A 15,792-nucleotide genomic window follows, 5' to 3' on the forward strand; every position below is an offset into this window, starting at 1 on the left:
CAGAGAGACTCACCCACCGTGACTGCTAGTCTCCTCTGGTGGTTTCAGAAACAGAAAGCAATTTAGTGTGTTTCTGGGATGTGGTGGTAGAGTATAGTCACAGTGATAGTTTTGTCTTTCATCAGTATATTTCTAGGAAAGTGATATTCACCTTACAAAACCATCTGAGAATTTAACCCAGATGATTATGAGTAGGAAACGAAGGAAATATCTCACTAATTCATTTGACTGACCACACAGGACATTACCAGGCAATCCCATTCCTCACATAGCCAACTAATTCCATGTAAGTTTCCATGTCATTTTTAAGTAAGTGACCAGTTTGCCACCATGATAGCTAAATTCTCAAATATGGTGTAGTAAAGTGACAACAGTAAATTGAAACCTGATGCCTTTTGTATTATTCTTCTACAAAATATAAAAAGGTCGATGTCATTATTGCAACCAAATAGGCTAGCATAAGGAAATACACCAGCTCCCTTAACAAAATTGCCCCGCTCCCATGCTTTCTTTTCTAAGCTTCTGTTTAGGCTGTTCCCTCCGCCTAGGATATCTCTGAAGGCTGGGAAGACAATACGAAAACAGGATGGAAACTGTATCAAACCATAGAAAGCGTGTCGTTTATAAAAATAATAATCATTATCATTTACAAATAACCGATAACCACATTTTTGCCAATTCCAACTTTTAAAAATATATTGATAGATAATACTTAAATAGGTTTGTGGGATACCGTATGATGCTACAGTACATACAGTGCACATTGTCCAAATCAGTGTAATTAAGTTGCTTGTCATCTGAGACATTTATCATTCATTGTGATGAGAATATTCAAAACCCTCTATTCTAAATATTTTGTAGTATATGACACAATAGTATTAGCTTGCAATCACCCTTCTGTAATAAATAGAAACACTTACAAGCCAACTTTTTCAGAAGCTCATAAGTACAGTTTTTTTATTAGCAATTTCAAAGCTTACTACTAATTAATCTTGGGAAGGGTCAAAGAAAAGTGACTGATAAGTAGTCTATAATCTGTGACATAGACAAATTCTACTGTCCATTCTTTCAAGATTCAGCTTTGGATCTGGGTCTCTGAAAGGCTCCTTCTATTGATCTGACTTTTCTAAAGCCCTATTCTATTTCTGGTACAGTTTGGCACGTATTGGTTTCCTTGCAAGATTTCATTGTCTTCAACTTGACTGTAATGCCCTAGGACATAAGGGATATACATAATTTCACAAATTGCATCCCAGAGACAGTAGCTGATTCTTACAAAGATCGCCTACTATTACACAATACAACCTGGACTCTCATGCAACTCAACCCTCTTTTATAAGGTGAAACATCTTTCTCCAAACTTTTATTAGTAAATTTTATAGTGAAAGGACCATGTTGGGTGTTAGAAGCTAATATAAAATTTACCTAAAAGGGGTTATATGAGGTTAAAGCAAAACTATTGCCCATCATGGACTGTATTCACATTCAAAACACAGTTCTAAGTCATCATAATCTAACTGACATATACCATAAACTATATATGTAATTTTAATTAACAATTAATAATCATACATATATCAGGGTATAAAATTGAATAATTGATATATTACATAATGCATGCTGAACAAATAAGTATAATTAACATTTTTATATTCTTAAATTACATATATAAACATTTCCTTTTTAAAATACATTTTTCAATTTAGTTTTTTTATTAAAAAAACAAAGATAAATGTACAGATTTTAAGCATTTTTACATAAAAGTATACAAATATATTTTTGTCATTGTTTGGCTTTTTTAAGGTTTGATAGTGTGCATTAAGATCTTACTAGTTACAATGAGCATAAAGTACATGTAAAACAGGATGTAACCTGGAATTAGTCAAAGTTTTCTTGGTGTGTAAGGAGTAAACATAATGGTTTTTAATTTTCCTTTCTTTTTTTTTTCTTGAACTCCACAAAGTCTGTGGGTTGTTTCTAGGGTGTTCAGAGCTTTCTGGGGTTAGTATCCAATTATCAGTGACTGCATATTATATCTGTTCTTTTGTGACTGGGTTATCTCACTCAGGATGATATTCTCTAGATGCATCCATTTTCTTAAGAATTTGGTTAAGTCACTGTTTCTGATAGCTGAGTAGTACTCCATTGTGTAAATGTACCACAATTTTTGTATCCATTCATCTACTGAAGGACATCTGGGTTCTTTCCAGCTTCTGGCTATTATAAATAGAGCTGCAATGAACATTGTGGTGCATGTGTCTTTGTTGTATGTTGGAGCTTCTCTAGGATAAATGCCCAGAAGTGGAATAACTGGATCTTCAGGTAGTACTATGTCCAATTTTCTGAGGAATTGCCAGACTGACTTCCAGACTGGTTGTACCAGTTTACAACCCCACCAACAGTGGAGGAGTGTTCCTCTTTCTCCACATCCTCACCAGCATCTGCTGTCATCTGAATTTTTGATCTTGGCCAGTCTGACTGGTGTGAGGTGGAATCTCAGGGTTATTTTTGATTTGCATTTCCCTGATGGCTAATGATGTCGAGCACTTCCTTAGATGCTTCTCAGCCATTCAATATTCCTCAATTGAGAACTTTTTGTTTAGCTCTGTACCCCATTTTTAATAGGGTTGTTTGATTCTCTGGTGTCTAGCTTTTTGAGTTCTTTGTATACCTTGGATATTAGGCCTCTATCTGATGTGGGGTTGGTAAAGATCTTCTCCCACTCTGTTGGCTGCCTTTTGTTTTCTTGACAGTGTCCTTAACCTTACAGAAACTTTGTAGTCTCATTAAGTCCCATTTGTCAATCTTTGACCTTAGAGCACGAGTCATTGGTGTTCTGGTCAGGAAATTTTCTCCTGTGCCTATGTGTTATAAGGTTTTTCCTACTTTCTCATCTAATAGTTTCAGTGTACCTGGTTTAATGTGGAGATCTTTGATTCACTTGCACTTGAGCTTTTTACAAGGAGATAAGAAAGGGTCTATTTTCATTCTTCTGCATGCTGAGTACCAGTTGGACCAACACCATTTGTTGAATAGGCTGTCCTTTTTCCATTGAATGTTTATAGCTCCTTTGTCAAAAATCAGGTGACCATATATGTGAGGGCTCATTTCTGGATCTTCTATTACAATATATTTTTATTTTGTGAGTTTGTGTATATGTGTATATGTACATACTACATGCATGTAGTTCCCTGAGGAGGCTCAGAAAGGGTGTTGTATCCACTGAACCTAGAATTATAGGTAAACTACTGGACTTGCATGCTGGGCAAATAAATTCAGATCCTCTGCAAAAGCAATACAGCTTTTGACTGCTCAGCCATAGCTCTAGTGCTCTGTATAATTTCTTTTTTTATGTAAATAAATTTTACCTTTTTTTCATCTTCTTTCTTTTTTTGTCAATTATGCAAGAAGTTATATGGTCAAGTGTTGTATAGAATGCTGAAATTTATTCCTCCTGTCTAACTATTTTGGTACCATTTCTCTAATATTTGACTATTTCCCTATCTTCTACCCTTTCTACCTTCTGGTGACCATTAGTCCATTCTCTTAATTCTACATATGAGCAGGATCATGTAAGATTATCTTCCTGTATCTGGTAAGTCTTCTAAGTACAGCATGTATTTTACTCTTATATTTTTGTTGTATGTTTAGCCTTTAATCTCACCAGATCATATATTTTACTCTTACAACACATCATAATTGAAACTAATAAATGGCATGCATTCACTTGAGCTATAGTGTAGCTTCTGCCTATGATATGAGGCAATACCGCCAGAAAGGGAGCTGCTTACCTTACTGCCAAAATGGGGGTTAATAAATGTCACATCTTCCAAAGTTAGCAGGATTCTGTTGGGTCCTTTAATCAACTGGATTTTATTTATATGTCGCCTGAAACAAATATAAAAAAAGGTGGTGGGAAAGGGATGCTGATGCTTGGCTCTATTAGATGTATATCTATAGGCATAGATTATGAATGAAATATATACATTACATTACATGGATCTTTACAATAATATCTATAGCAAATGGAAGTAACACCAAACTTGGTCATCACAACTTACAAAGACAAAAAAACCACAAACAAGAAAATATTATTAAAGCGGTATCCAAAAAAGAGGCGAGGGTAATGTATAGGGACAGTATCTCAGACTAAGAAAACGGTGATCTCACATCGGGGGCACATTCTAAATTTCTCCAAAGTGTTTAAAGGAGCTCTGTATACTTCTTATTCACACTACTCACCCTAATAATCTTAGGGACAAAAGTCACTGATCCCCAGTTTAGAAACAAAAACACATTAAGGAAAATAATTTTAAGGAAAATAATGAAAATTGTGCGAGAGTCCCTAGCCTTAGGCAGACCTGGAACTGAAATCCTTGGTCCCTGGCTGAAGGCCCAGATTTCTGCCCAGAAGACCACTTGTCTCACTGAGTTTCATGCATGCCATTCGTTGCCAAAGCAACAGGTTGAAAAGTCGAAAAAAAATCAGTCAGTTGTTTGCTTTCTCTACATGATTCCAAACAAGTGGGCTGACTGGGTTCTTTCCCTTTTACTGAATTAGTTTGTTGCCCAAGCATTACACAGACACAGTTTAAACACGGCTCTCTAAACATGTCCATTCATTTGCAGGCAATGTAATTATTTTATACAAATCAATAGAGATATAGGAGTGTATGGTGTTCACCTCACATAGTTAGGTAGGCCTGCCAGGCAACTTAGGCAACTTAAGATCAGGAAGGTACCTCTGCGTCTGTGTGTCTGTCTGTGTGTCTGTCTGTTGCTCTCTCCCTCCCCCCTCTCTCCTTTCACCTCTTTCTCTTTCTCCTTCCCTCTGTCTCTTTTTCTCTCTGTGTCTTTTATTCTCCTCACTTGTTCTCTCCCTGCTTTTCCCCTCTTCCCCTCTCCCCTCTCTTGGTCTGCTCAAAGGCTATGTACTGACTTTCCTTTTTTTTTTTTCCCATCCTATCTTTTTTCAAGGTGACATGAATTTTTTTAATTAGGTACTCTCTGTATTTACATTTCAAATGACTTTCTTTTTTCCATTATTCAATACTGCAATGTGTTCACTTCAAGAGCCAGGGTGAGAGAAACAACCAGTAAATCAAAATGCTTTGCCAAACTGGTCTAAGGAGACTTCCATAACATCAGCGTAGCTTTAAGTACCATCACCTCAGCCAATTGTTCTCAGTGACTTCTCTAGTTTGGAAACAATGGGTTCTAATTGTCTGCAAACAAATATGTCCCTTATCATGGTGGGAGCTGCTACCCAGCAGAGAAAATTAAAAGAGCCCTGTAGTGACTTATTCCATAGAGCACACAAATCTTTTGGCAAAGTAAAACATCATTCCCTAACTTATCAGTTTCATATGTGTAGAAAATTGTCTACACATTAAAACAGGCACACCTGTGAAAATTATTGTACTTCGAAATACAATCTAGCAGAAAGAAAATTGGACTCCCAATTTGGGAGGGAGGGGTGCAGTACTGCTTCTGTAATTAATTAGCCAGGTGCAGGTGACCTTGGATAAATCATTTAACCCCTTCCTGCCTAGGTGTCTCCTGTCTAGCTGAATAGCACTTCTTCCATTCCCGGCAGTAGAAATTTGTTTTGAAAATCAAATGAGATAATGTATGTGAAAGTGCTCTGAAAAGCAGGAAGCACTAGGAAAGTACCAGGGCTCATTATCATCATTATCATCATTAGTATCAGAAAGCTCAGGAGAGAGAGCTTTACAGAAAAGCCATGCAATCTGGTTCAGAGGAGTAAGGAAAAAAAGAGAAGTTCAAAGAATCCTTTGTTTTGGGATAGGTAGGTTCTTTGCACACCATTCTTTCTGGAAAAAAAAAACTTAAACAATCAAAACACATAGAAAAGGAAGGAAGAGAGAGTCACTCTCCTTAAAGTAATCATCTATTACAGAAACTCATCAGCTGCTTGGCTCTTCTGATTGCAGCCATGGTGGGGAAAGAGAGGGAGGAAGGCCGAGAAGAGGGCACATCTTTTATGCTTTGTTAGGTGAGAAACCAAGGACCAAGTGACTCTGGGAAACGATGTGCCACTCTCTCATCTCTGAATTTTCTGTGACCACTTGAAGTACCAATTGTTTCAAACTCGTTTTCCTCTCCAATCATTTTCCTCTCCAATCATGTCCCTCTCCAATCATGTCCCTCTTCAGTCTTCTTTGCCCTTCAGTTCCTGAGCTCCAAAACAATCCCCCCACCTTTGTGGACCTACTTTTTCCCCCCTTCTCTTCCCAATGATTCATGGGTTGAACTCACTCAAAACCCAGAGTACCAATTCATTCTGTTTAAAGAACAAGCAAGAATTGTCATTTGATTAGGAATATAAGCTGCTGACTGTGAGTCCATTTTTACCTTGACGGGAAATGGTTAAATAGTGGGTAGAAAGAGCCTGTGACTCCTAAAATCTCCCAGGGGCAGGATATTGTCTGCCATTTATTTTTGCTAACTATCTAAGGATGTTGAATGAATATTAAGTTATTTGGCAGCATGGTACATTCAAACCAGTCTTGAAAACAGGTCACCAAATCAGTGGACCAACTGTTAAGGGGTTTGAAGGAGGAAGACAGTCTTAATGATAACTATGATGTTGATGAATGAAGAGGGTGGTTTTATCCAAGGAAGAAGAGCAGTAAAAATCCAGATTGCAATACACTGGACAAAAAAGCATAGCTGTCCAAATGAAGATCCTGGGTTCTCAACAATTACCAGGAGAAGTCTACAAAGGGCTTACGTTTCTTCATTTATTGAGTGCCTACTATATCACATGTGGAGGTAAGTGCTTTATTCACTTTTACTTTTTAATTTTTCATTATTTGTGAGTGTGTGTGTGTGTGTGTGTGTGTGTGTGTGTGTGTACCTGCAAGAGTGCAGTGCCTGCAGAAACCATAAGAAGGTATCACATTCCCTGGAACTGGAATTACAGGCAGTAGTGAGCTATCTGACATGGGTGCTGAGTACTCAGTACTCAATCTTATCCACTAAGCTATTGTACACCTTCTAAAGGATTTGTATGGATCCTACATGTATGCATGGTGGGAAGGGGAGATGAGCTCACATGTGCCGCAGCATGCATTGGTTGGTCAGAGGACAATTTGTGGAGGTCAATTCTCTTGATTCACCATTGTGGGTCATAGGACTCAAACTCCAATCTTCAGACTTAGCAACAATTTCCCTTACACACTGAATGATCAAGCAGGACCTGCTATTCCAGACATATGACTTAGCACCACTATACAAAGAGATCAGAGTCTAGCCAAAGCCTACCTACAACATTCCAACTCCATCTGCTACCGTACCATTTCATGGAGAATGTAGGGCATGTTTAAGCAATAATAGAAAGGCTTAAAATCCTAGTTTTCTTATCTCGCCAGCATACTTATCTACTCATAGGCGACATCACCACTGGTAAAACAACTATGACAGTTTTTCTCAGCATCAGGAAAACATTTTAGTCTTAAATGGGGCCAGTAGGAATGGTAAAACACTGGGGAAAAAATCAGTGGGTCATGTAATGAGGCAATTGTACTGAAACATGACTTCCTGGAAATCAATATTAACAAGGCTGTTGTGGACTTCTATACAAAAAGAACAAAAAAATATGTACCTTATAAAGTAAGCAAATCCACTGATAGGCAGCAAGGCTAGAAGCAAAGCAAAGCAGACCATCATGGCCAAGGCAGGGTCAATACCTGCTCAGAAGGAGAGAGAAGAAAAAGAACAGCATTAAAACAGAAAAGGCAGTAAATAAAGCACATCACAGAGTGATTCCTCACGCTTTCTGGTGACTCTAAAATCAAGCCAGATGTACCCAACCTAATTCCATTTTTTCTACAGCATAGTCTGTCTTGTTGACTTTATGGACAAGAAAGCAATTTCACTGTTCTGAAGCAAACCCACTCACCACTCTGACAATAACAAATCACTTGAATTAAGGCTTACCAGGGTGTTTTCATTGGAGGAAAAGGTCTACAAATAGAAAGCCCTGAGTGTATTTATTCATGTAGGATAGCAATAACATTCTTGAGAATAGGTGTGGTAGCTTACCTGTGAAGGGTAAATGTGATGTTGTCTAAAATAAAAGTCCTTTTTAATCCACCTAAGTCCAAAGACCTCATGAATTACATAATACTTGGCCTTTGAGAGTGAGGTAGAGACAATTTGTGACAGTGTTTTCATAAGCATAGAAGTTGGCCTCTATGAAATCTAAATGTTTAAATAGATGACAAATATTTCAAGGGAAAATACTTGATAATGTGAGTGAAGAGGCAGTTGGATGTGTCATGTTAAAGTAAAATCAGAGTCAAACGTTAGTTCAAATAGGTGTACCTGTTTTTGGAAAGGTATAGGCAAGTACTTAAGTCAGAATAATGTGGGTACTTCCAAAGGTATGCTTTGGCTCTCAATGATTTGATGACGTTTCCTTCTCCCAAAACTAGGAGAGGCCTACTAGCTAATCAAACTGCTGGACTGGTAAGAACATCAAAATTACAAACTAGGATTCCTACCCTCAAGGAACAGTATATTTGGAGAGTGAGAAGATGCAACCATTACACGAGCAGCAACTAATCGGTGATTTTGTGCTGAGATGGAAGGTAGGGAATTTTAGTGAAATGGTAGTTTGGTGAGGATATGGGGTAAATAAGGTCTTCTTCTGGTAGGATCTGATTGATGGGAGTGGGATATGCAGGTGACCTTTCTGGTAGCAGATAGCAACCACAGGCCACAGGCAACGAAAGTCAAGGGAAGAAAATGTTTTCCTTTTATTAAAGTAATGTCTTTGGAAAGATCGAAACCTCTTTCAGAACCAGTGATCGTTAGCTTTTAAACTGTGAATGATTCTTTAAGACTGGAAAGTGCCACCTTTTGATGTTCTGATTATTTTTTATGTTAAGAAGTGCCAAGATGTTTGTGCGACCTGAAATACAAATATCTGCCTTTTCTGAGTGATTCAATATTAAAATATACCTTGTCTTAAAGAAGCATCCCTACAGCCCACACTGAACTAAATGGATGGCCAGTGATTTCCCAATCCTTACCTCCTTGGCAGATCTTCCCTTGTGCAAACCAGCATTTTGCATCTGCGCTAGGAGACCTGCCACCAGGGAAATGAATGGGGGTCCCTCTGAACCTTAGCAGTTCAGTTTCCATGTCCACAGTGTAGGTGCCACGGAGTTCCCAATCTTTCCCATTGGTGTCTAGGATTACATATTCAGAAATTCCATTTCCATTTGAATCTGTCCTTATCAACTGGTTGAATCCATAGAACTGCATGTTTCCGGAATGCTGAACCAGGTTGGCAGCACTAGCCCGTCCATTTTCTTTCACAGCATTATTCATGGCTTGTGCAATAAAGTAAATTGAATTGTAGATGGTTCCAAACAACGGTGAAACCTATTTTTAAAAATTACAATTATGTTGAGCCCGACTCACCCTGGAGTGATTTTAGTGTATATTCCAACCCTCTTCATTATTATGTGCCACACGTCTGAATAGAGCAGAACTCTGAAGACCCAGAGGGGGAAATATTTCTGAGGACTTGCTTGGTTTCTCTCCTGGATTTTTCAGTTTTCCCCCAAGGCTTTAACATCTTCAAATATATCAAATATGACAATTTTTACGAGCAAACCAAGTCATACACAGCATATGTTTATGCTACTCAACTAAAAAATGTGATTTAGGATTTCAAAAGAACACTAAAAACCAAGCATGAAACTAGACAAGGGGAGTTCCGGAGAAATTTACCAGGAAAATTATTGGTGCACTGTATATGATAAAAATCACTTCCCTGCACTACTAGAGTGGTAGGTATATATGACAAGATTGTAAATAATTGGTCACCACAATTCATGCCTGTGTCTCTCTGTCTTTGTCCAAAATGCCGAGTCTATAAGACATCTACTCCTCAGAGAAAGTGACCACTAGGATAGTTTTAAATGCATATTCACGCATGAGACAACTTGAGTTTAAATGAGTAAATCCTACATCCAATTGTCTAGCAAAGTGGCAAAGCTTTTTGGAGGAACCACCATAAATCAGTAGGTAGGCTACAGAAAATTGCATGACTATACCTGCTCCACAATTGTATACCATGCCAGATGTACTGTTCATTGACCTTGTAAGTTATTTTTGGAATAACTCTTGGATTTTTTATAATAAAACATGAAGAGGAAGATCAAACAGCTCCCCTACTCTACAGCCCCCTACAGCCATGGCCTCGTCGTTCCCCATAGCATTTCAAATCAAGTATGGCAGTCAAGAAGTTTATGATCATGTCTCTTTTATCCAGCTTTGAGGAAAGCTGATTACTCACAGGTTTTATATCCTAAGGTCTACAGAGCTAACCTCCTTTGACAAGCTTCATGTGTGAGGAAAAACAAAACACAATTAACTGAATTGTTTGTATTAGAAATGCAACCCAATGTGCAGAAAGGTGCAGTGGCTAACAAAATAGCACCATGCTTTGTTTACATAGAATATGCTAGGTCAACCAATACTACATATTAGCATCACCAAGATATATCAACACTAAACTCCTAGTAACAAATTGAGAGGCTAATTTGGGGATTATGAAAATGCCTTGGAGAGATTCTAATATATCTAAAAGTTGTAAAAATAATAGACAGTTACTAAGGAAAGAAATGTTTGGGTCAGTCTCACATTACCTTACATAAATGATAATACAGAATTATGGTTATCATAACTTTTTATATCATTTGATTATGCATCTTTATAGGTAGAAAAGGGGGATCCAGAGAAGCTAGGTGATCTGACAAGTTGACTAGAATACAGGGCTCCTGTATCTTGGATTAGTCTTCTTGATTGGAACAAATACTGGCTACAGTCCCTTCAGGTTCTGATATCCTGTGACTACTCTCCTCTTGACTTTTAGCCAAGTCAAGAGACTAAAATTAGCAAGCAAACATTTTTCACCTATGTATGGGTTCTTGTTAGCTTTCTCTTCTCTTCATATTAGAGTGCCCCAAACTCAGATCTTTAGCTACCTGTCTATACTCTCTCCTTTCATAACCACTTCTAATTTTATGAACTAAATTAACATATCTACCCTATAACACTCAGACTTTACGATTGCAATTCAGACCTCTCTCCTTTATTCTAGACTCAAATAGTCAATTGCTTATGTCAATAACATTACTTGAATGTTATATTTTAACATATCTTGAATTGATTTCCACCCCATCCTTCATTCCATATATAAGTGTCCCTCCTTTCTCTAAATAGCTATTATATTCTTCTAATTTTTTAGACTACTGAGTCTCAGCCTCCTGAATTCTGTTTCAACAAACTCTCTCCACTACCCAACCCCAACATGCACTCTTTAGAAACAGATTAGTAATACATCAAAACAGGGTATCTACCTTTAGTAAATGACCATACACAGGGGTCACTTAAGTTTTCAATAATTCCCTGTCCTGACATTCGGGTATGGTGCTTGCCTTTAGAATTCCTGCAAGAGCCCAACTACTTTCTGAGATATTGGTAGGTTATGAAAAAAGGTGAAGGAAAGAAGGCTGAGTACAAAATCAATAATATAAAATAAAAACTAGTTTTTAAACACCCACAGGGAAGCAACCCCCTGAAAGCAGAAAAGAACACTGGTATTCTGTTTTGAAAGGCATAGGGCCTTCTGGAGAAAGGACCATATCTACCTATTTATCTATGGCCAAAAAAAAAAAAAATGAAACTCTTAAAAAACACTTCTGAGATGACACACTGCACTGTGTTTTCTGATGGCTGGTCTATGCTGCCCTCTGTGATCTTATGTAACTCCCTGTTAGAATTGGCTGACAGAAACTCCCTATGATTACTGAAAGGTGAAGTTTGAGATTTTCTTACCTCTTTTATATTTGACAGACAGACAGACACACACACACACACACACACACACACAGAGAGAGAGAGAGAGAGAAAGAGAGAGAGAGAGAGAGAGAGGAGGCTGCTGTAAGTGCCCTCATAGTCACAAAGGTATTATAGAGAAGGGGCCTGAAGTTAAGAGAAAAGCTTATTAGCATATTCAATTGCAAACAAGGAGCTGTCACCCAGGCCTACTCTCCATAGGGAAGTTTGGATCTGTTTCACCCATTCAGCTCCTTAGCAAGGGAAATTTCCCCTTCACATAACTTCAAAGTCCCAAAGCATGCTCTGTTAGTATCAATCACAGACGTTCTCTGGTTGTATGTGTAGCAAATAATGAAAATTAGAAGTAGAGGATAAAACAAGGGATAACTGGACATGCTCTGTGGCTCTGTCCTGGTTTCTCACTAAAAGAGTTTTTAAAAAGTGTAGTTGTTTGAATGAGAATGTCTCCCATAGGCTCAAGTGTTTAAATATTTGGTCCTGAGTTGGTGTAACTGTTTGGGAAGAATGAAGTGGTATGGCCTTGTGGAGTAGGTGTGACCCAACCTATTCATCCATCTATCTTTCCACCTTGGGGATCAGATGTATGCTACTCTTCTAGCTCCATGCCCATTTGCCTGGTGCCATTATCCCTGCCATGGTAGTCATAACTCACCATCTTAAACTGTAAGCTCCACTAAACATTTTCTCCTATAAGCTTCCTTGCTCATAGGGTTTTGTCACAGGGACAGAAAACTGACTAAGACAAGAAGCAAGACAGAGTGGGCAGGAACACCTGACAGACAGATGACTTTGTGGACCTCACAGTTCAGAAGGGAGAATCATTAATGATTCATGCTATTGGTTTTGCCTACTGTGTAAATCTGAATCTGAATAACTGAATTAAATATAAATGGTAATTGAAACATATCACTGGTTTTTGCTTTATGACTTTAGATAACTTTGTTCTAAGCTTTTAAGAATCTTTAAAAATTCGAGTAAGGTCAGAATAAGTAGTGTTATCTGAAAGTTTTCAGCAGTTTATGCTGGAATAAAGTTGTCATCACTTGGTCCTCAGAAGTGTGCACTAAAACCTACTTCTTCAGACAATCATTATCTGGATACAAAATTGCAGCATCGTGTTTCCCTGACCATAGCAGCCTTATTTGTGATATCCAGAAGCTGGAAAGAACCTAGATGTCCCACAACAAAAAAAATACAGAAAATGTGGTACATTTACATAATGGAGTACTATTCAACTATTAAGAACAAGGACATCATAAGTTTTCCAGGCAAAAGGATGGAGCTAGAAAATATCATTGTGAGTGAGGTAATCCAGTCACAAGAGAACACACATGGTATATACTCACTGATAAGTGGATATTAGCCAAAAAAATGTACAGAATACCCAGGATATAATCCATAGAACTCAATAAGGTTAACAAGCTAAAGGACCCAAATGAGGATGCCTCAATCCCACTTGGGAGGTAAAAGACAGCAATCACAGGAAGCAGAGGGAGGGAGAGACCTGGGTAGGAAAGAGGACATGGAGGGGCTATTCCACTCCTGGGCATGTACCCCAAAGATGCTCCAACATATAATAAGGACACATGCTCCACCACATTCATAGCAGCCTTATTTATAATAGCCAGAAGCTGGAAAGAATCCAGATGTCCTTCAACAAAGGAATGGATACAGAAAGTGTGGTAAATTCACACAGTGGAATACTACTCAGCTATTAGAAACAATGACTTTACAAAATTCCTAGACAAATGAATGGATCTAGAGAATATCATCCTGAGTAAGGTAACCTAGTCCCAAAAGAACAGACATAATATGCAGTCACTGATAATTGGATACTAGCACCCAGAAAGCTCTGAACACCCCCAGAAACAACTCACAGACCATGTGAAGCTCAAAAAGAAGAAAGGCCAGAAAGTGGAGGCCTCAGTCGTACACCTAGACCTTAAATCATTAATAATTCAGGAGCTAAAATGTAGCCTTGTAGCAATTCTTGATATTTAAAAATCATTATGTTTAATCTATACACATCAAGAAAACTATTTCCATGTTACGTTTTGTTTTACATGTACTTTATGCTTATTGTAACTAGTAAGATTTCAGTGCATACTATCAAACCTTTAAAAAAAATCAAGTACTGACAAAAATATATTCATATAGTTTATGCCAAAATGCTTTTAAAATCTGTACATTTATCTCTGTTTTTAAAAATAAAGTTGTCTAATTTAAAAAATGCAGCATCACTTTCAAACAAGAACTAGGCATATGCAGAGACTTAAGAACTTTAAGTTAATTGAATGGCTGTTGTTAAACTAATACAATAATTTATGATCAGAATCCTTTGACTTAGTGAGAAGCTGGACCAAGTGAAAACAATGTTTGATATGATGGTCATGAACACAACATTCTAATATAAAGTAAGGTGGATAAACAACTGTGGTTGTTGTGAACGTTGGAGAATCTTTCTTTACACACTTTTTAAAAGTCTTCTAGATTTTTTTTTTTTTGAAATGTTCAAACTGCTGTCTTCCCTTCAGTTTAGCAGCCCCCTGCCAAGCATCCTTATTTAGGGTAATGAAAGACAGTAATTATAAGGAACATAAGCTCTCCACAATTGGCATCCTAAGAAACCTGGATGATTCTCTTTGCTTAACCTTTTAAGACCACACTTGAGGAAAATATCCAAAATGTGTGTTCTAGCAAAGTGTGCTTGTAGCCAGCAGAATTTTATTTAAAACAAATATCAGAGTACAATTTTTTAAAGGAAGAATTTAGGCATCAACATCTAATTTCAGAAGTCTATTTTGTGCCAAAGCATAAAGGTACATAGTGATAATTCTTGCTCAATCTTCCTGAGACCAAATTAGGCAGTTTGTCAGTGGTTTTCCATCCCTACATCTCTCTATTTTGATGTACTTGTCTCTTTTCATAGCTCCTTGCAAAGACTTACTACCTCCTATATCCAAGGAAAAGAATCCAATAAACACTTTCAATTCTGTTACTATCCTTTAGTAAAGAATTAGCATCGGATACTCAATATGTATAATAATGCACATAAGTGTGGTATGGGTCCCATGATCAGGTTCTGGTAGCAGTCTTGGGTGCAATGCCAAGTCTATCACTTGCCTTGATCTTGACGAAAATGCTTTGAGCTTTAATTTCCTTCCTCATAAAATATAAATGTTAGTACGTAATTTGAGGGTTGGCTTGAGGATTCAATGGGATAATTATGAAAACTACTTAGTACAGAGAAAACAATGATTATGCAATACCTGCTATTGTTTGAATTTATGAGGAGTAGCTCCTGTTTCTAGCAACATCATCCTAGAAATATGGTGTTTTTGCCCCTTGTTCCAGTCTTAAATCTGTGACCAGTTATAGTCTCAGGGTCCCCAAATGGTAAAATCATTCTTTCTTATTGGGACAAAAACCTATTTATATTTTACTTCTCATTACATCCCGTGCAGAGTCCCTGAGTCATGGTAATATTAACAATGGCTACTTTATTAATAATCATGACTAACATTTATGAAGGGGTTACTAGGTATCATGCATATTCATTAATATATTCCCTCATTTTGTTCTTCAAGTTCTGTGAGAGGGTACCAAAATTATATGCAATTTAAAATAAAGAGAAGATACAGAGTTTAAGCATACTTGAGGTAATCTCTTTGAAGCATTGAACCAATGTGCTATGTTTAAGCTTAATAAATGCATGTTGAGTACATTACAAAGCTGTGGCAAACAACAAAAAAAAAGAATATCACATGCACCCTTTTGTAACTTCTTTTGGCCTACATTATTTGCCCATAGGCTTCCTAATACAGGGAGAAGAAGAAACAGAAACATCAGTGTTTCATAATTCGTAATATCAAAGACCACTGCAAACCTGAG

At 37.5% G+C, this 15,792-nt stretch overlaps 1 protein-coding gene across 1 annotated transcript in view; it reads right to left on the reverse strand.

The window, feature by feature from the left end:
• Positions 1–15,792, reverse strand: part of GUCY2F (guanylate cyclase 2F, retinal) — a gene marked incomplete at both ends in the record, with an annotated part of 91,240 nt that overhangs the window by 49,283 nt on the left and 26,165 nt on the right. The window contains 3 exons of the mRNA XM_080909734.1: positions 3,792–3,888; positions 7,628–7,712; positions 9,060–9,414. Coding sequence (XP_080765860.1) covers positions 3,792–3,888; positions 7,628–7,712; positions 9,060–9,414 — 537 coding nt within the window. The remainder of the gene's footprint in view (positions 1–3,791; positions 3,889–7,627; positions 7,713–9,059; positions 9,415–15,792) is intronic.

The sequence above is a fragment of the Micromys minutus genome, assembly GCF_963924665.1.
Source record: "Micromys minutus genome assembly, chromosome: X".
Taxonomy (NCBI): domain Eukaryota; kingdom Metazoa; phylum Chordata; class Mammalia; order Rodentia; family Muridae; genus Micromys; species Micromys minutus.